This window comes from Fusarium odoratissimum (assembly GCF_000260195.1).
Source record: "Fusarium odoratissimum NRRL 54006 unplaced genomic scaffold supercont1.19, whole genome shotgun sequence".
Classification (NCBI taxonomy): Eukaryota; Fungi; Ascomycota; class Sordariomycetes; order Hypocreales; family Nectriaceae; genus Fusarium; species Fusarium odoratissimum.
In genome coordinates, this window is record NW_022158704.1 from 499932 (window position 1) to 520104 (window position 20173).

Sequence of the window (20173 nt, forward strand, 5' to 3'; positions counted from 1 at the left end):
AAGGCGTAAAAAAGTTATCTATAACCCAAATGCTGAGTTCGCAAAGATTCCAGCGATCAAGAAGGCTCGTGAACAGATGTGGAGGACTTTGCAGCCAGAAAGAACGGCAAATAGGGTTAAGAAATTAAAACTTGAGGACCTTTGTACTCAGTTTCATCTAAATATTCACTGACTAAATTTTTATTTAATATAAAAAATGTGGTGTTGAGATAATTAGTTAATTGATCATGATATCCGGTTCTTGGTGTTTTGGTCGGGGTGGCCGGTCTGTGGGGGTGGCCAGTCTTTGGGTGACGGACGTTAAGGGTTTTATTAGGCGCTTTGAAGTGTCTATATTGTTTCTAATCATGATGTGTGTTAAACAGATGATTCTGCGTTACGTGCAGCAGTTCTATTGGTGGTATGATTCGAGGCAGGGCTGCTGATTGTTTCGGATACAGAAATGTCAGGCGCTGTTGGTTTGTTGGTTCGCTTGGACCCTGAAACTTCTGAGACAGGTGTGACGCCTCATCCCGACGATCTGGAAGCAAGGGTATTGAAACAGCCTCCACCATCTCGTCGCTTCTATGACGATAATGCAAATTGTTCAGCATGAACCGTTAAACGCTGTATTCAATGCCTTTGTTTCGGCGTCAGTACTCCTGAGTTCTTCCAGCTCTTAGCCTTCAAAGAGAAGAATATTCGTCGGGCATAGAAAAGAGGCCAATGGAGAACTATTCAGTGTGGATATCGAGGTTGACGCCGCATGGTCGAATGCGGAAGTGAACTATTGACGCTTTTGGTGTGGAGGCGATTTGAGAACTGAAAGGGGAATAATGCGGTTCAAGAGAATGTGTTTTAGGAGACTATCAAGCTTTTTGATGGACTTGCCAATATCCATCTTTCCGAAATATCGGTAAACCGTTCTATTCTGGAACGTAAGTTGGCCATTGCGATAACAATCCTCAATCAGCCATTATCCATCTTTATTCTCTTCTGCCTGCCTCTTCTCCTTTGGGAAAACCCCTCAACTGACTCAAATACACCCTGACAGAGGCGTTTCACATAAGCCCAATAGCCCTCATCCCTTATAAGCTTACCAGTAAGGATGTATCCAGCGGCGTTAAAGACAAGACGTGCTGTCACTGCAGATCATATGACCTGTGCCTGGCGTTTAGTTACTGGTTTGGTGTTTTGCGCTAGGAGACCGGCTCACCCGTCCCTCATTCCTTGCATCTTCGATGGTCTGCTATCGCCAAGTCGAGACTTTGTAACTTGTACTACTGGAGTTTATGGACTGTGGCTTAGGAAATGGATGCAGGAACGGGAACTTTAACTGTTCGAAATGTTAGGGGCTAAATAATGGAAGTTGTTCTTCCGTTGCCTCTGACGTGTCAAAGTGAAGCATTGCCGGTGTTGGGACTGTCGTAGATTCGTGATGATCCACTGGTCTTCATCTCAACCGAATAAAGTGGCTCTAAGATACAATACATTGCGTATTTTGACACATGTCAGACTACCTTTCCAGAGGCCTTCCTCTATGTAAGAGTTCAGTTTGACTCAATCTCCCGTTCGTCCGTCTGTAGGTTATTTGTTATGTCTGAGACAAGCACTCTTACTTCCATCTACATTCCTTCCAAAGCACACTATCTTTGACACCCTCACTGACGGTATAAGCCTAGACGTTGGTGCGCCGAAGCTTGAATTACCTATTCCAGCGATGATTATGCCAGTGAGGAATGCGTAAATCGTTATCGCCACACGTTTCGCGGAACACCAGCAACCTCCGCGGAATCGACCCCTCTATTCTATAATTATTCCATAATCCTTCTGGAATTTTGGTAGAAGGATGGTTGATCTATCAAGCTCGGTCATATTGATACGATAGGGCCCATATACTGTCACTCCTTGCTCAGAAGATTACTGTCGGCATCGTTAACGTCACCGAAAACATTGCTACGGAGGGCTCTTGTTCACAGGGTCAAAGGTAGTACAGCCATGGGTCTCTGCAATTTCGTATATTTCGTATTCAAGAAAATCCATCGCAAAACCCAGAAACCCACTGCACTTCTGGTTTTGACCTGTCCATTCGCATGGCGTTGTGGCGTTGAAGCTTGCACTAACCAGCGACTATACTCTTTTATATCTCGGTCATAAATCGTAATCAGGCAAAAAGAAAGAACAACTCCTGTATAACTCAACTCCGATGTCTTGCTGACATCGGCCGGCCCCGGACGCCCACTGCACGTCCGGCCGGATCTCATGTGTGAAAGGAATGATGAACCCAAATACTAGCAAGCAGGTTGAAGATACTCCGGCTCAGACCTCAACAGAAACGGGAACAGACACAACCTCGCAGGTGTCATTACATGGCATCTGCAACTTGGCAAGAGCGCTGTAGCCACCACGGATGCACTCTGCCTCAACGCCCTTGGCACGAAGGACACTGTTGGCAACACGAGCGCTGTCACCATCGTAGCACAGTGTCAATACCCTCTTTCCTCGAAGAATAGACATGAGAGCCTCGGCGCTAGCATTTCGGTTGCCAGCCTTGTCCTTGATGTTGAAGAGGCTCTCAAGCTCTAGCCAGAGCTCCTCGAGCATGGCGCAGTCATCGGCAGGATCGGCGAAAGGACTACCACTAGAAGGTCCATTTCGAAGCGCATCGAGGGGCATGTTGACTGAGTTGGGGAGATGGAAAGCATCATAGTCCGAGGAGCATCGGAAATCGAGAATCTGAGTATTGGCCGAAGGTGTCAAAGCCTTGTCGATTTGATCTGCGAGTGACAAAACGGTGTCATGAGTACCCAGAGGGTGAATGGTGAAGTAGTTAGATAAAGCAGTCAAAGAGTCGAGCTCCCAGGCATCGTCGTATCGGTAAAGATCAACGTTCCTCAAACGCTGAGTCTGTTAGCTTAATCCTCCCCAGACTGAAATAATCTGACGTACCTCATTGCGAAGAGGGCTGAATTTCTCAGGGCCCAAGTTCTGGAAATACTCATTCAAGTATTGGAAGGGAAGATCGCAACACATAAACACACAGTGAATCTCGCCATCAGGGCCAGCGAGATTTGAAAGTGTGTTCTCCTGCTTGTGCTTCTCAATACGTTGGAACAATCCCTTCAAAGTGAAGCCCGATGAGGGGCCACAGACAATACCCTGTCGGGTAAGGTCCAATGAAAGGGAGTATGAGTCTGGCGCGCCAACCTCCTCAAGAGCATCGTGAGATGTGAGGTACGGGAACTCAACCTCAGTCATTAACGAGTATTCTCGAGGGCCAGGGACACGCTCTCCAGCGTTGGTGCATACGCTATAAACATTAGTTCTCATGCTTGTCCGCTCAGGGTAGTGGACTTACGCAATTCTATACACAGAAGGCTTGGCTTGCTTGAAATAGGTACCCAGTCCGGTCATAGTGCCTGGGACGGTGTTAACCAACATACTGCTTTGAGACAACATGAGCCTTACCAGCTGTGCCCATTGACGCAGCAATCACATTGATCTCGGGGAGCTGACGGTGAATCTGAGGGCCAGTCCATCGCACATGAGCTTTCCAATTCTGCAAGCTGTTAGTTCTAGGTTTTAAAGATCCAAATTACGGCATAGAACTCACATCATCGTTGATGTATTGGTTGGGACTACACACAGACCCGGATTCTGCGTCCTTTCGAGCTGCAGCCCTGATACCACCTCGCTCATCAACAGGTGTAGGCTGAGCAGGCCCACCGAACAGAGTCCTTCTCATTTGTTAGTAATATTCTCAAAGGTCAAAGCTGCTAGGTTGCTTACACGTTGAGGCCAAAGAACTGCATCATGCGCAACTTTGTCTCACTTGTCTTGTTGCTGAGATAAGCATGGACGTCGTCAATGCCGTGAAAAGCGCGAGCAACCATGGCCATTGAAATAACAGTTGAACCCGAGCTGCTCTCGACTATTGTCTTTGTCTTGCCGGGCTCCACGCCCATTTCTAACAAGTTCATAGCTGCGGGAATTAGCTACATACTCGGTGATTTTATGTGAGATTGAAGCACTAACCTGGCATCACCTTGACATTTGTTGCAGGGTGCATGGTCATCATCTTAGCATAGATTCGGACACCATCTTGACGGTATGGGTTGAGGCTATCGGGGATTTCAACAAGGGGCAAAGGTGGTGATTGTTCAGGATCGAAATAGTTGCGAACCGACTCAGGGCCCTTGAAAACATTTAGATGTTCAGAAGCAGTCATGTTGGGAGGTCACGTATGGTCTGCAAGGATCAATAGTAACAAACAAACACTGTGAATATGAAGAGGTCACTCAAAGTCTGTTGTTGTAAGACACAGAAACAGACGGGCAGATGGGTTGAGGGAGAAAGAAAAGAGAAAAGTTGGATCGAGAACCCGAGCATAGACCCAAGTTTTTAAGCATACATAGCTCTCGAAACGAGCTGCTGAAATAAAACCCTGCTGGTCTTGCACCCACGCTTCTCTGGGCCTAACAGCGGAGATGTCACATCCACAACTGAGTTCTGGGTGACCTGAATGCTCGAGCAACCCCGGGGAGAGTGTGCACGATAGACCGACGTCCATCTTAATTGGCGTGAAGCCCGTGGGTAGCAGTTAATCCCACGCACGCAGCGTGTAAGCTCAAATGAAACGGCTGGGTTAAGATGCATAAGAATTGCGGTATGTAGTTTCTTTGACCAATTGCAAACCCCACGATGAAGCCACCAGGGACCCGATACCAGGATGAAGAAACCTGTTGACCAATACAGTGAGAGAAGTCTCGACGAGAATCACTAGCGTCTTCGGGTCGTCGTCACTTTCTTCGGACCATCGGCTGTGGAGCTTGAAAGGCCAAAGAATCCTGCAACATGGTGGATATTGGTTGGTGGGCTTGACTGCGCACAAATGGGTCTGAGGTGACTCGGGAACGATGAGTTGCACCCTTTGACAGCAAGAGAACAAATCACAGCTTCTTGAGCATAATCACTTGAAGCTAGCGGCGGATGGGGGCGAACAAGGCGGAGTTGATTGAGCGTTCTGAGTCTTGGCTCTCCTCGCCCTGTCAAGACAGTTGAAGTCTCTGGGCTGAGATCAAAGCGGATAGTTGAGCCGGCCCCTACAGCTGCAGTAGTCTCTATTCATCCATGGTCGATCAGGACTGGGAGACTTCGGAGTTTGCAAGACTATTAAGCCCGAAATTATGCGGTATTTTTACGGAACATTGAGTTGTAAATGCAAATGGGAGTCTCTGCACAACCTCGGCTTCTGTGGATAACAAGACATCATAACAAGAAGAGCGTGGCGTTGTGTAGCGGGGAGTTCATCGGTCCATCTGGAATTTTTGAGGCTCGATGGTACTCCCCGCTGGTGCTGCCCCGCCTGGAAACATCAGCGACTGGCGTCAGGTGATCAGACACGTGCGATCCACAGCCCAAAGTGGAGTCGAAAGAAACTTGGTGGAGCCGATACCGGAAGCCGTTAGCATCAACTCTGTCTGTTGAAAAGACCCATTTCATGGCATCATACTCCAGACTATTAACCCAACAACCTCTAAAATAAAGCTAGAACTGGACAAACAAGTTGCCTACACGACTCAGCTATAAACTCTCTTTCCTTCGCTTAGCAAATTTTCCGCTTTCAATTGCTCAATTTGCGATTTAATTGCCTTGTTTGGAGTTCAAAGCTCCATATTGTGATGTGCAAGCAACACGAGAAAACGCCTCCCTTTCTTATAAACCCGCTTTAATGTGAAGAGATGAAGTTTCAGATCCGCCATTTTTAGCTGCTGGACCCCGTTAATATGACGGCATTACAGCGATCCCCCTATGGCAGTGGAGTTGTTCGTAGCATACATATTATAGACAATTCCGCGTCGTTTCACAGATCATGTTGTGTTTGTTTCGGCGATCGGAAGGAAGGGTTCTCGCATACAGTTGTTACAGGAACTTGGAAGAAGGATATCAATCACTTCATTCGACAGACGGCACCTCCCGTCTTTGCATCTACACGATAATCTTCTGATCAGTTTTTTAAAACATTACAAGATTTAGTCCTTGCTTTAATACTTTTCTCACACACTGGTTGTGTTAAGTAGGACCATGGTTCCTATGATATTCTTTACAGCCTTGGCCCTGGCTGGTTTCAGTACGGCCAAATTTGTCAAAGTCGAAGACACTTCTGTCCTTCCAGTCGGTTGGGAAAAGATCGATCAGGCTGTCGATTCTAGCCATACGTTGCGGCTCTCTATCGCTTTGCGACAGCCTGATATCGACAACCTGAAGACGAACCTACGAAGACGCGATTGTACATCTGGGAAATACACCCAGAACCACCTCACTCAAAAAGAGGCACTCGCCCTCCGATATCCGGATCAAAAAGATGTCGGCCAGGTACTGGGATGGCTGAAGAGTAAAGGAGTCGCAGCAAAGGCAACGCCGGACAAGGATTGGATTCATGTCAAGACAACTGTCAAAGCTGCGGAAGATCTACTCGATACCAAGATTGGCTTTTACAAGTTTGAGGACCAAAAGCCTGTTCTTCGGACAAAACAATATTCGGTACCTGAGTCTGTTGCCAATGCCGTCAACTTCATTCACCCAATTGCCAACTTCATGCGACCCAAGAAGGAACTCACCACTCCCGATCCAGCTCTGACACCAAGCATGCTTGAAAGCCTACAGCTCGAGAAGCGTGCCACTCCTTGCAGTCGGGTTGTAACCCCCGAGTGTCTCCGTGAGCAATACAACATCAGCTACCCTGCTTATAATGGTAGCTCTCAAATTCGCTTCGGTATTGCTGGCTTTCTGGAGGAGAACGCCAACTACCAAGACAGCAACGACTTTCTCAGAATCTATGCAAAGCCCCTTTACGAAGCCCGTTACAACTTCTCGGTCCAGTTGATCAATGGTGCTGAGAACTCGCAAGAACTTTTCGACTCGGGAAACGAGGCGGCTCTTGATGTTCAATATGGCATGGCCCTGGGCTATCCGACTAACATCACTTACTATCTTGCCGATGGTCGTGGGCCTACCTTGGATGACGATGGTGAAAAACTGCCCGAGGAGTACAACGACAATGAACCCTATCTCGAATTCCTCGATTACCTTCTTGATCTCTCTGATGACGAGATCCCTCATGTCCTCTCCATCTCTTATGGCGATAACGAAGTCTCAGTTCCCCGCAAGTACGCCGAGCGTGTTTGCTCCTTGTTCGGTCTTCTGACAGCACGTGGTACAACCATCGTGGCAGCTTCTGGTGATGGAGGTGCAAAGGGAGCAAGCAACTCAACCTGTCGAACCAATGACGGTAGCGACAAGGACGTTACCATGTCTGTATTCCCCGCAACTTGCCCATGGGTCACAAGCGTTGGCGGCGTCACTTCTGGGGTAGAACCCTTTGAAGGTGCTGAGTTTAGTGGAGGCGGTTTCTCTCAGTACTTCCCTCGCGAGAAGTGGCAGGATTCTTCCATCAAGAGCTATGTCAAGGCTCTTGATGGCCATCTCAACGGCCATTATAACGCCAGCAACCGAGGAGTACCTGACATTTCTATTTCGGCCACCAGTTTCATCACTCGCTTGAAAGGACAGGCAGTTGGTCTTAGAGGCACCAGCGCAAGTGCGCCTGTCGTTGCAGCTATGCTTGCGCTAGTTAACGACGCACGTGTCCGAAAAGGCAAAGAAGTGCTGGGCTGGCTTAATGAAGTCCTATATTCGGAAGAAGTGCAAGCAGCTCTTCAGGATGTTACCAATGGAGAGAGCCGATCGTGCGATTTCAGAAAGGGTGGCAGCCTAGGAGGCTGGCCGGCAGCAAAGGGTTGGGATGCGATCACAGGCCTAGGGGTTCCATCTGATTTCCAGAAGCTGTTTGACGTGTTGGTCGATATCTGAAGGGAGATAAATTGTCCGTTTTCGATTATAAATGGTGTATTTTTTTTTTAGAAAAAGAAAAAAAAAAAGGTGAAATAAATAAAATATAGAATTAATAGCTCAGTTTAGGTAAAAGTTGGGTGCTTGCGTTAGGTGCTTTGATCGATCTTGTCGCGTGTTTTTCGAAGCTCACTGTCAATCAAGTTGACCATGTTTGGATCAGTGGAACCACTGCCGTGTGATGGGCAGTTCAGCGGTCTAGCGGCATTCCCGCGCCTGCCGTCAGCAGTTCCCTAGGGCCCTTGAACTAAAGACCCATCGATAGGTCCCTCAGCCCAGCCTTCTGGAAGAGCGCGTCACAATTAACAGGGACTTGGACGCAAAGTCCTCGGCCCGCGTTCTGGCATTTTTCTGGATATTTATTTCTCTGCTCTGGCACTTGCGGGTTGAATAAGCAGCACAAAAAGGCACGGTTCGGGTTCAAGTTGACTCGTAGTAGTCTTGTTGTTATCGTTGCTTATACCGGCCATTGACGATCACTCGACTTCGGCGCGGTCCCCTCCCGGTCGCGACCCCAGCTCTGGACCTCTTTAACTCCAAGTCGCTTGCCCGCCACAACCTTACTAAGTGAACTTGAACCTCACACCACAAATAACCTCACAGACAATCACGTCCCCGACGAAACAACCGTACCCGTACCATAATGACGACAAGCTTCTCTCGAACCTCTCTGATATAAGCTTCTCCTGTGAATCTCGTCGTCGGCTTCACGCGATCGCGGCTTAGACCCGCCTGCAATTGTATCGCGACGCGGCCGACTTTCTCTGTTCACATTGCCCACAATGCCAACTATCCACGTCTCCAGAGACTCCCAGGACGAACTACAAGACATCGCCAATGGCCTACTAAAAGCCCGCAAGGTCATCGTAGTAACCGGTGCTGGGATCAGTACAAATTCGGGCATTCCTGTGAGCTCTCTCAGACACTCCAGCGCTTGCCAGATGCGCTTTGGAGTGACTTCTTGATACACTCAATTGTCGGTAATAGCTAATCGGACTAGGACTTTCGTTCTGAAAACGGTCTCTACTCCCTAATCAGCGCTCAATTCGACGCGGCAGCGCAACAGGCGCGTCTGAACGAAGGCTCGAGCGATGATAAACCCACCGACTTGGACATTCGCCGGCCAGCCAAGAGGAGAAGAATAGTTCACGATGTGTCTGCCAAGGTTGAGGAGTGCCCGGTCGGTATGAAGGAAGAAATAGAAGTTCAGCTGGAAGATCCCGAACCGGATCACGAAAAGATCGCAGACACAATTCAGGTCGAAGGCCACCCAGACGATGAAGAGCAGCAAGTCCGCTCAGATGGGATGCCCGTGGTAAATCCCAGGACGACCCGCTCAACAATAGCTGTGGCCCAGCCTCCGAGTTCTCCTCTGTCTTCGCCTCCGCCCGAGGGTCTAAATATTCCACCACCGTCAGTCTTCCGGAGGACGCGACGCAGTCACTTGACCAATTCTACAATTCCACCAAGCTCTTCACCTCTATCATCACCTCCTCCCGTCTTGTTTGACCCATTCTCTTCCGGTACATCCTCAGAAGACGCCCCAAGTCGGCGCAGCAGCACATCGCCATCAGAAGTCGACGATACCCCGCCCTCAAATCCAATCAACTTATCGCAAGCAAGTTTTGGCTCTGGCAAGAATACTTTGCCTAATATGAAAGGAAAGGATATGTTTGACGCGTCAATATGGTCAGATCCTCTCCGAACATCTGTTTTCTACACATTCGCGACCACGCTACGCCAGAAGGTTAGGGATGTGGAACCTACAAGCTCACATCGTTTCATCAGTCATTTGAGAGACCGTGGCAAGCTCGTGCGCTGCTACACTCAAAATATTGATCAGATCGAAGAAAAGGTTGGACTATCGACATGCCTCCACGATGGCCCTGGAAGCCGTGGGCGCTTTTCAAGAAAGTCGACAGCCAACATAAACCAGCTCAACAGGATGGTTGACGAGGTAAATGCCATGACGGACACAAATTCTTCAGACAAGTCTCAGCAGTCGTCGGATAACGAAGCTAGCCAGCAGTCTCAATGCAGTCAGCCGAAATTTGAAAGCACGGTGCCTGCTTCTCAAGCGGAATCCGACCAATGTGCGACAGATGAAGCCCTGACCGCAGTAAGAAATCTGCGCCGCGACCTTCCAAAGTCAGGCGTGGAATGTGTTTTCCTCCACGGATCATTAGAGCTTCTACGATGTTTCTTGTGCGGTCGAGTGTGCTCGTGGGATGACGACGAACGCCAGCTAGAGACAATGTCAGGCCAGCAGCCTGAATGCCCTCACTGTGTAGGCGCTACGGTTGCTCGAGAAGAACGCGGCAAGCGAGCATTGGGCGTCGGAAAATTAAGGCCCGACATTGTGCTCTACGGCGAGGAACATCCCAACGCGCACCTGATCAGCCCCATTGTTACACACGACTTAGCTCTATGCCCTGACCTTCTATTAATCCTTGGTACTAGTTTGCGAGTCCATGGACTGAAGGTTATGGTCAGGGAATTCGCCAAAGCAGTTCACGCAAAAGGTGGTAAAGTTGTCTTCGTTAACTACACCAAGCCCCCAGAGAGCTCATGGGGTGACGTTATTGACTATTGGGTTGAGTGGGACTGCGACGCCTGGGTATCTGATTTACAAGACAAAATCCCCAAGCTATGGCAAACGCCCGAGCCTCCCAAACTTAAGAAGAAGCGGGAGTCTAGTGGTGTTGCTGAGGACGCCGAAAAGACCGAGACGAAACGCCCTGTTGCAGCTTACCCAGTTGCCCTCCGTGATACAAAGGCTACAGGGGCATATTGGAGCTCGAGAATAGTAAAAGAGCTGCACAGAATAACGGGCCACGATCTTCTAGAATCGCCAGTCTTTACGCCGCCAGCCATTGTCACAACAACAGAGACGCTCCCACCTGCCCACACGCCTCTGAAGACACCCCAAAGCAAACCTGATCGAGTCAGAACTAGAGCCCAACGGTCGCGCAAATCTGCACCAGGTGTTCTAGAGCGATCCAGCATGCCTCCCTCGACACTCAATCCCAATCATGGGCGAACTCTGCGAAGTACCGAGACAAGAGCGCACCTCTTAGGCGATGAGATGGCGCCTTCGAATGAAATCATTACACATGAAAGGGTGCTTCTCCACGGAAGCTCGATAGCCAGTCTAGTCAAGTCGAGAGCACGAGAGCGCAAGCGCAAGAAGATTGATGGCGAGGAAGTGTCCCTTCCCTCCAAGCGAACACTAGGTTCACTCCGACTGGCTCCGTTGAGGCCTCAGCCATCAGATCCCCGCGATATCATACCTTTCGACCGACTGCCAACAATGGAACTCCCTCCAGATACCCCGGAACCATACACAGAAACTGGGCAATTGCAATCCATCTCACCGGTGATGCATCATACGGAACCGTTAATGCCTGTTTCGCATAACACGCGAAAGCAGACACATATCCGACGTAGCCAGGCATCTTTCTTGCGCGGCCAGGATCTCGCTGCAAGTCCGGCGCCTATGCTGCCACCAGAGATGTCGCATGGACTATTGGTATCTTCACATGACCGGTGCAACCTTGTCATGAAGCATGTTCGCTCACAGAGGGAGGCGGATGCAGCTTTGGCGCTATCTGCGCTGAGCCAGGGCGACGCACGTCCAGTCATCACCAAAGAGTTCGCCATACCGCCGTGTACTGGCGTCGGGATACGCAAGTCGGCAAGGTTGATTCACAGGTCTGGCACGCCTACGAGCACTTAGGGCAGGGGTTGTTGGCTTATGACGGACGATTGCAAAGTTCACATACAAAGAGTCGCAGGTTAGCGAGAACATCAGGGCCCAGATCCCTCGGAGCATTTATGACAAGGCGTTCGGGATGGCGGATAAGCCAAGTAGCATTACACTTCAATTGATTGAATGAAAGTTGAATTTCTTTTTCCAAGGCTCACATGCTGATTAATTCTTCTCCGCGATCGGCGCATGCCAAGGTGACTCTTGAAGAATTGGAGACCCTCCCCCAGCTCTGGGTATCTCGTTTTACTGGCGTTGAGCATTGCCAATGACTCCTGTTGCTCGCCGAAGAGCGCCTTATCACGCCCTGATGCGGGTACCCACGGGGCTGGTCCTCGGGTCTGGCGACTAAGGGCGTCGTTGACTTTGAAGATGTGGGGTATTCAGCTCGTACTAGACAGTATCATTTGACTCATGATACCATGAGCTGAGAATCTATAAGTTGTCGTGTCAAACCCATCATAGACAACGTCCAATGGGATGAATATACAACCATTGTCTAGCTTCTAACTATACAAGACACACATCGTCATGGGTTCTATTGGTCAAGGATCTTCGCAGCTTCCTGTGCGGGGCAAGACTAACACCTCAGTCTTTGGAAGCGCTATCAAGAAGGAATTTATGTTTGATCCAGAATGGAGAAATCTTAACCATGGTATGAAAGAGTCCAAGTGGGAGTAAGACCTCAACTGACAGGAGTTATAGGTTCCTTCGGTACATATCCTCAGGCTGTCCGAACAAAATTCCGCGAGTATCAGGATGCGAGGTAAATACACTCGAACCTCTGATTGTGATCTTTGGTCTAATAATTATTAGTGAAGCTCGCCCTGACCCATTCATTCGCTATGAATATCCAAAAATCCTCGATGAGAACCGCGCTGCTGTCGCAAAGCTTCTCAATGCCCCAGTGGACAGTGTTGTGTTTGTCTCAAACGCCACTACTGGTGTTAACACAGTCTATCGAAACATGAAGTGGAATGAAGACGGAAAGGACGTCATCATCAGCTTCTCGACCATCTACGAAGCTTGTGGTAAGGTCGCAGATTATTATGTTGACTACTATAACGAAAAGGTGACTCATCATGAGATCGAGCTCCCATATCCACTCGACGACGACGAGATCATCAAGAAGTTTGAAGATGCCGTCAAGAAGATCGAGTCTGAGGGAAAGCGTGTTCGTATTTGTACGTTTGACGTTGTCTCCTCTCGACCAGGCGTTGTCTTCCCTTGGGAAGAAATGGTCAAGACTTGCCGTCGTCTCAACGTGCTGAGCATGGTTGATGGCGCTCAAGGCGTTGGAATGGTGAAGTTGGACCTCTCCGCAGCTGATCCAGACTTCTTCGTGTCAAACTGTCACAAGTGGCTTCACGTACCACGTGGATGCGCCGTCTTCTACGTGCCTCAGCGCAACCAGGCACTTATTCAAACGACACTCGCTACCAGCCACGGTTACGTGCCCAAGCTGGCGAACCGCATTACACCGCTACCTCCCAGCTCCAAATCTCCATTCGTCATAAACTTTGAGTTCGTCGGCACGCTTGATAACTCGCCCTATCTTTGCGTAAAAGACGCTATCAAATGGCGAGAGGAAGCTCTCGGCGGAGAAGATGCGATCTTGGAGTATATCTGGGACTTGAACAAGAAAGGCAGTGAGCTAGTGGCTGAGAAATTAGGCACGACATATATGGAGAACAGCACTGGCACGCTGCGAAATTGCGGTATGGCTAACATTGCGTTGCCCGTTTGGACTGTGGAGGGTAAGGAGGGTGAGGTTGTCGTCTCAGCGGAGGAGACGCAGACGGCGTTCCAGTGGATTCTGAATACGCTTATTGGCGATTACAAGACGTTTGTGGCGCTGTTTCTACATGGGGGAAGGTTTTGGATCAGGACGAGTGCGCAGGTTTATTTGGAGATTGAGGATTATAAGTGGTTGGGTGGTGTGTTGAAGGAGGTTTGTGAGAGGGTTGGTAAGAAGGAGTATCTCTGAAGTAGAGTCTCACGTGTATGGGATCTCAGTATTTGGGGAATTCCTAGTGGCAGACGAGATTCGGCGAATTTGTTGTCGTGAGATGTTCAAGATATAATCCAGGTGTATTCAGTACCAAATTGCAAACGATCAGGAATCTTCCCCGTGAAACAGTTGCTCCTGTAAGCGTTGCAATGTTGAAGAGTCCCCGGGGAGCAAAACTTCAGACTTTGCAAGCAGATGCTAGAAGAAACTCACTAAAGAGCCCCTAAGCTTAGGATTCTTTACCTAATACTTTTATCGTTTAGGATTACGGTCGTTAGTAGTCCTATTGACTCGGCTAGAGTGTGTTGGTGTGCATTGACACCAGTCCTGCGGCCTAGATATGAAGGATGAAGGATCGAGGCGAAGCTTTGCTGAATTAGGATAGGATAACTCGATGGCAATGCTCTGCCTTGATCTTGTACGCCCTGCAGATATTCGCAAACCAGATCGGGAATACGAAATGACAAGCAAGGATCTGTATGGGTTGAGGGTGTCAATCAATCGCCCTGCTTGTATGAATACGCTGTGCGCCTCGTGACGCTAGGCATTCAGCTTCCAATCGCCCCAGCAATTCTATAAATATGGATGTTCTAGAAGCTCACCTGCCAAGAAGTTACCATCTTTACTACCCCACAGCAAGTCATCTTCACTGCAAAGAACATAATCTCAAACAAAATTAGAAGCCTCTTTATCAAAAACACCATCATGGGCAACTCTTCGTCTTCCTCGTCAAATCCCTCCGAAGAAGCCAAGGACAAGAAGACGCTTTATGAGCGCTTCCAAGCCGGCAAAAAGAGTGTACCACTCAGCGATGAAGATATACTAAAGTACACGGGCAAGACTCGCGATGAGCTCAGCACATGGGCTGATACTCAACCCGGCGTCGGAAAGAATCAACTCGCGGGTAGCGTAACAGCTGGACCGATTTCTGGACTTGGAGGAGTTGCCATGGCCGACGGCCTTGGAGGCTGGGGACCGAGTGCACATCCGAATGATAAGAACAGAGGAATGAAGTTCCCTCCTACAAGGGAGAATGAAGCCAAGGACACTACCGAGGTGACAGAGGTGGTAGAGGATAAGAAGTGACGTTATTGGCCGTGGAAGGAAGGATGAAATCACGACAGCGAGATTAATGACATCGCAGGCAATTATTCAATTTAGTATTGCTTTATTTGGCGTCTCTTTCGAGTGACATCCGACTTTGGGTTCATGTTCTCCAAACTTGAGTCGCTCAGACTAAATGAATGACAAGGTTCCATGCCTCGAATGAGAGACGAGGTCCAGGATCCTGAATTCACATGTTCCGTTTCCCAACTATGACCTTCTTTGATGATCTCGCTTACAGATCGTTCTGCTTCTTGCGAGTGTCGAAGATCTTGAGAGCTTCCTCGGCAGCCTTGAGACCACTGAGAGCCATGGCACCGAAGGTAGGACCTAATATATGTTATACAAAGCACATACCAGAATTGACATATAGAACTCACCCATGCGGTTGGCACCGTCAACCTCGGAAAGTTCCATGCCACCAACAATAAGACCAGGAACAATCTCGCGGGTTCCCTTGACAATGGCATCCTCGGCGAGGTTCATGTCAAGACCACGCATACCACCGAGCTTCTCAATGCGCTGCATGCTGACAAGGCGCTTGACACAGAAAGCTCCCATCGGGCCATCGTGGCCGGTGGTGGAGATGATCAAAGGAGCGTTAATAGTGTTGGGGTCCATGCAAGACTGGTCATCGTGGTGCATGGAAACAAGAGTCCAGTTGGTGACAACACCGGCAATGCGGACTCCCTCCTCGGAAGGTCGGGTGATGAGATCCTCAACACAAGTGGCATTGAAGAGCTTGATGTTGGGCATCTGAAGAACCTTGGACATGATGGTCGAGGTGAAGAGGGCGGCGTGCTTGACAACGACGTAGTTACCCTCATCTTCATAAGGCACACCGACCTCGCGGAGGAAAGCATCAGCAGGCTTGCGCATGATCATGGCGGAGAAGAGCTGTCCACCAAGCCAAGCACCACCACCAGGAGACACAGAAGCCTCAATGATGGCGATCTTGAGATCAGGACGCTTCTTGCCAAGAATGTACGCGGCGCTCAGACCGCACGAACCAGCACCGATGATAACAATGTCAGACTCGGCATAGTTATCAAGGTCCTGGAAGTAGCGGCGAGTCATGGCGCGGGAGACCTGGCTCTCGCGGATGGGAGCAAACTTGAAATCATCCCACTGACCGAGCATCTCCTCAACGGTCTTGGTGTTGATGTTCTTGCTCATGACTGGGAGCTTGGTAGATGTAGCAAGCTCTGCAGAGCGAGAGGGAGGGGAGACAGCAGCGGGAGGGGCCATTTTGATCTTGGGCCTGTTGTTGTTAGAGTCTAGTGGTCAATAGGGGAGATGACATGATCCTTTCGCTGGTATTATCCAGATCAAGTTTTGCCGTATAATCTCAGCCACATCCCCTATCATCAACACGACCAGTTTGAACTGACCATGCTGATGAGAGAAGAATGGGCACCGGCTCATGCATGATACTTTACCTGAGAGGTCCCAATCAGGTCTGGACAAGACTACAGCTGAAAGGCTCCATGGCTGCTAAGGTAGCTTAGGAGAGCCGTACAGGTTATGATATCTAGCATATCATATGTGTCAGAGCAGCCCTTTCATACAATTCAGATACAAACCTTGGATATTCTTCAAGTGTTTTATGTCGAGTCGATGAATTGATGAAGAGGAAAAGAAGAAGAGTTGAGAATGGAACGACCTTGACCTTTTTATGCCCGCAGGTGAGGGGTAAAAGTAACCCGTTGATATCATGACGGAGCAAAGCGGCCGATGCTGGCCAACAGAATGCAATGCCGAGTATTACCTACTGTAGACGCGTGTTTTTGATAGGTGAGTGTGTGGGGGTCTCTTGCTAGGTGAAGATGACTGCCGGGGTTGCACATCATGAGCAATATCCCCTCCATCATATCATGTATCATGATGTCAACTCAATCACTCCAATTGGCCTTCGTTTCATCCCTAATCACCCATCTCGTACCTAGTGGCCAAAAAGGCACCTCACACAACAGCACAATGCAAAGATAAGTCTAGACGTTGAGCATGTGAATGTCCTTCAAGGTGGGGGATCCTCAGTTCCACTGAATGCGGCTTTTAACCGGCCATGACATGACAGAATGAACATGTCAACAACCCACTCTTTAACTTTATTGCTGCATCGGAGGTGTAATGCCGAGTTAGATGAGTCTTTGATCAGCCAATCATTAAGTGTGTAATTATCTAGCTCATTGGCGAGGTTCAGGGTTTCAGTGCTGACACGGCACTGAGCTGCATCACCAAGTAACCTGGCAAGACCTGGATGGCAGAGTTCATGATATTAAGTTGGGGTCGGCTGTATGAGTTGAAACATATGAGAATGTACGTATTGAATAAGTGGAAACATATCATGATGTATCTTAAACATTCACGAGCAGTCTTAGTTTCTCTTGAGTTGCATCGTTACATCCATGAGCGATATATCACTATGCACAAGGGAGATATCGGCTGTATTCATTTGCCTCGCAACAGGTGGTATGATCTTTCTCTAAGCGAGCCGGTTACATTCACAATTACTCAACCCTCTCAGCTTGACTATCTAATGGCTTTCGAGATACCATGCTGCATTGCGTCCAGATACGAGTGCCACCAACATGACTGACAATAAACGTCGAAATAGTAGTTACAACTGCTAAATACAAATTTCGACAAGTAGTTTACGCAGTACTCGGTGGTCTTTATCGTCATCTTCTTGTTTTCCTCCTTCATTTCCATTTCGCACTCGCACATTGCGAGTACCAGTACGCACAGCTTGGCATCGTTTCGAACCCCCGTGAGGCTCAACATTTCGTACTCCAATTGCTGGGTGATGCTCAGATTAGAATTGCCGTATGTCGGCAGAGTTCCTCTGGGAATAGATACAACAAGACTCCGCTCAGGAAATTTGATCAGTGGCGATATGGATCGTCTTTCGATCTCGAGGCTGTCGCCCTCGAAGCAGGCCAGGATTCTGTGTTCCATGTAGTCGATGCCACCTTGAACGAGCAGTTCTCCGCGAAAACAATCAAGGTTCCGTCGCAGACGACTGCTTGAGTTTAGGTCTTTACGGCCTAAAAGTCGTTGTGCGATATTGTATGCATCGTAGACTTCAGACAAGTCTTTCAACCAAACCGCAATAATGATGATTCCCCTGCCCCCTCTTTCGATGAGGCGTTTCCTCCAATTCAGAGCCCTCTCCCATGATCTGAAGAACGAGACGAACGGTGTTCTAATATGCTTCCAAGATAGATGGTCCTCGGCGGCCTGCCAGAAGTCGTCGTCAGATATGTAACAACGAGGTCGAATGCTGCTGAAGTCTATGGAGTGTTGGCTAGCAAAGCCACAATTTTTGTCGTGGCATTCTACACGAAACCCTATCAGTGCATCTACGGCCTCTGGTAATTTGCGCGGATAGTTCATATTGAAGAAATGAGCCTATTGCTTTGGCTTCGGTTCTGGGTGCCAATCTTCTCCAAGTTCTCGTTTACGAGGGAGGATAGAGAACTTCATATGTTTGGTTAGGAGAATTCACACAGCTCAGGTGACTCTTCAAGACGTAATGACACAATCACGTGATTTTGTTTACAAGTAACAGGTCAATGAAAAGAAATTTGTCCAGACAAACGAGCCTTCCAAGGTTAATATATTTGGAGGAGTTGGATAAGTGACTTCACAAGCGTCTAGTGAATATCAGCGACAAGGTAGAAACTCATGAATCTTGACACCAGATTCGCAAAGGATATCAAAAGCTTGAATATGCGGACAACGTATTATGAAAGTGTTCATCTCATTTGACAATTACATGCCAGATACAATGGAGTTCCAAGAAGCTACCTTAGCACCCTTCCACTGAAGGGTTTCATGTGAAGAAGAAGTGCGTTTACCAGTGTCGAAACTACATTATAGCCGTAGCTAGACGTTCTTATATTTCTGAAGCTGGTGACATCTTTATTCCCCCAATGATTGGCATGGTTCAGGATATCGATCCTGACATGGCGCTGAGCTGCCCCCTCCAAAGCGACCAGGATCTAAATGACTTATCAGATAGTAGCATTCATGCAGTGGTCGAGAATGAATGCAATGGTCTCCATTTATCAAAATATCAGTCTCGATGGAGCATACCACAGTGTTAATCAATGATCCATGAGTTATCTTGGCTCGACATCAATTGCGACAATACCTACACAACAGTCCCCATGCCACAATAAATATGCCAGCTACAATTCATCCCCTGTTTATATGTGACACAATCCTTCTCCCATCTATACAGTCAGCCATCGTCATCCGATCTGTTCGTCATTATTCCATCTTCTCTAAGTGTTCACCAACACTGTGTCGGATGATGTTACATCAATCCATCCTCTAGTTGGAAATGGTACTCTTGTTTGCCGTTACGAAAGACTACCCATGGTCTATTAGTTATCTCACTAGTCTTGATTACTACGCCATCCTCTGTTATCCTGGCTCTGACGGAACATCCACAAATTGCCAGCACAAGAACGCAGAACTGCCCATCATCCAGAACTCCGGTATGGTGAAATAGCTCGGACGCCAACCTTTCAGTAATTTCAACTTTCCCGTTATCGTATTTCAGTTCAACTTCTGTAGGCATCATCGCATGCAAGAGCTCTCGCTTGTCATTGATAAGTGGTGATATCTGTACCGTCTTGATTTCGCAATTCGTTCCTCCGAAACTTGCGAGTATCATATTTTCGGATGCGAGGATACCACCCGTAATAAGGATCTCGTCAATATGGGGATCAAGTGGTCTTGTTTCCTCGTCAGGTGTGGCTGGGCATACCACATAGTCCAGGGACTTTGCAATATCTTCCGCATCATAGACTACCCGCTTTCTCAACCAGATGGCAATAATCAGGACTTTGAAGGCTCCCTTTTTGATCATTTGGGCTCTTCATCGTAGGGCACTCTCCTAAGATCGAAAAAGTGAGGTGAAGGGGCTCGGGACTTGTTTCCGGGACAGATGATTTGCGGCGGCTTCGATAAAGCCCTGTTTGTTGTCAGGTATGTTGCATTCAGTGGTTAAGCTACTGCGGCTGTTCGTTTCCAGCTGTATTTGCTGTTTGCTGGCATATCGAGGCATGTAGTCGGGACATTCACACGAAAGCCGATTAGCACACTAGTGGGTTCTATTTGATCAAGGGGAGGTGTCATCGTTATAGTGTGAGGGCTTCCTTCTGTATGTTGTCTCATGTTTCTTCTCAGACTCTCTGAGGAAACCCGGGATATTTATTTGGCAACTCAAAGGCATTCACTTAATACAAAATACGCACCAAGAATTGTTAACCTGCTAAAGGTCAAACTTGAACCTGGAAGTGACTGGTGCATACAAAACCGAAGAAGGCGAGCTTATAATTTACCCAGCCTTTGTAGGTTATCTACTCACAGCTTGAAGTGATGCACACTTA

General features: G+C 48.4%; 7 protein-coding genes across 14 annotated transcripts; 4 read left to right on the plus strand and 3 right to left on the minus strand.

The window, feature by feature from the left end:
• Positions 1 to 1965: 1965 nt before the first annotated feature.
• On the minus strand, positions 1966 to 5294 carry FOIG_10803 (cysteine synthase A). Its single transcript, XM_031211281.1, has 7 exons — positions 4015 to 5294; positions 3769 to 3961; positions 3593 to 3716; positions 3448 to 3538; positions 3338 to 3398; positions 2929 to 3289; positions 1966 to 2880 (listed from the first exon to the last, which is right to left on the minus strand). Exons 1-7 carry the CDS (start codon positions 4205 to 4207, stop codon positions 2299 to 2301), a joined length of 1605 nt encoding a protein of 534 aa, XP_031059214.1. The 5' UTR covers positions 4208 to 5294; the 3' UTR covers positions 1966 to 2298.
• Positions 5295 to 5777: 483 nt separating this feature from the next.
• Positions 5778 to 7900, plus strand: FOIG_10804 (uncharacterized protein). Its single transcript, XM_031211282.1, has one exon. The coding sequence runs from the start codon at positions 6064 to 6066 to the stop codon at positions 7849 to 7851; it is 1788 nt and encodes a 595-aa protein (XP_031059215.1). The 5' UTR covers positions 5778 to 6063; the 3' UTR covers positions 7852 to 7900.
• A 296-nt stretch (positions 7901 to 8196) lies between these two features.
• Positions 8197 to 11843, plus strand: FOIG_10805 (uncharacterized protein). The gene is made up of 2 exons (XM_031211283.1): positions 8197 to 8798; positions 8891 to 11843. Exons 1-2 carry the CDS (start codon positions 8673 to 8675, stop codon positions 11624 to 11626), a joined length of 2862 nt encoding a protein of 953 aa, XP_031059216.1. The 5' UTR covers positions 8197 to 8672; the 3' UTR covers positions 11627 to 11843.
• A 187-nt stretch (positions 11844 to 12030) lies between these two features.
• Positions 12031 to 14235, plus strand: FOIG_10806 (uncharacterized protein). The gene is made up of 3 exons (XM_031211284.1): positions 12031 to 12311; positions 12362 to 12422; positions 12473 to 14235. Exons 1-3 carry the CDS (start codon positions 12188 to 12190, stop codon positions 13641 to 13643), a joined length of 1356 nt encoding a protein of 451 aa, XP_031059217.1. The 5' UTR covers positions 12031 to 12187; the 3' UTR covers positions 13644 to 14235.
• Positions 12870 to 16896, minus strand: FOIG_10807 (thiamine biosynthetic enzyme). Of its 8 annotated transcripts, none has more exons than XM_031211292.1 (5): positions 16355 to 16896; positions 16291 to 16302; positions 15152 to 16032; positions 14270 to 15101; positions 12870 to 14207 (listed from the first exon to the last, which is right to left on the minus strand). In XM_031211292.1, the coding sequence occupies exons 3-4, from the start codon at positions 16017 to 16019 to the stop codon at positions 15007 to 15009; spliced, it is 963 nt and encodes a 320-aa protein (XP_031059225.1). In that variant the 5' UTR covers positions 16020 to 16032; positions 16291 to 16302; positions 16355 to 16896; the 3' UTR covers positions 12870 to 14207; positions 14270 to 15006. The 8 variants fall into 8 exon arrangements, with proteins under 8 accessions (XP_031059225.1, XP_031059223.1, XP_031059224.1 ...); XM_031211290.1 differs by having other exon boundaries at positions 16211 to 16302; XM_031211291.1 differs by having other exon boundaries at positions 12870 to 15101.
• On the plus strand, positions 14264 to 14982 carry FOIG_10808 (uncharacterized protein). Its single transcript, XM_031211293.1, has one exon. The coding sequence runs from the start codon at positions 14373 to 14375 to the stop codon at positions 14751 to 14753; it is 381 nt and encodes a 126-aa protein (XP_031059226.1). The 5' UTR covers positions 14264 to 14372; the 3' UTR covers positions 14754 to 14982.
• A 317-nt stretch (positions 16897 to 17213) lies between the features above and the next one.
• On the minus strand, positions 17214 to 18317 carry FOIG_10809 (uncharacterized protein). Its single transcript, XM_031211294.1, has one exon. The coding sequence runs from the start codon at positions 18165 to 18167 to the stop codon at positions 17304 to 17306; it is 864 nt and encodes a 287-aa protein (XP_031059227.1). The 5' UTR covers positions 18168 to 18317; the 3' UTR covers positions 17214 to 17303.
• Positions 18318 to 20173: the final 1856 nt, after the last annotated feature.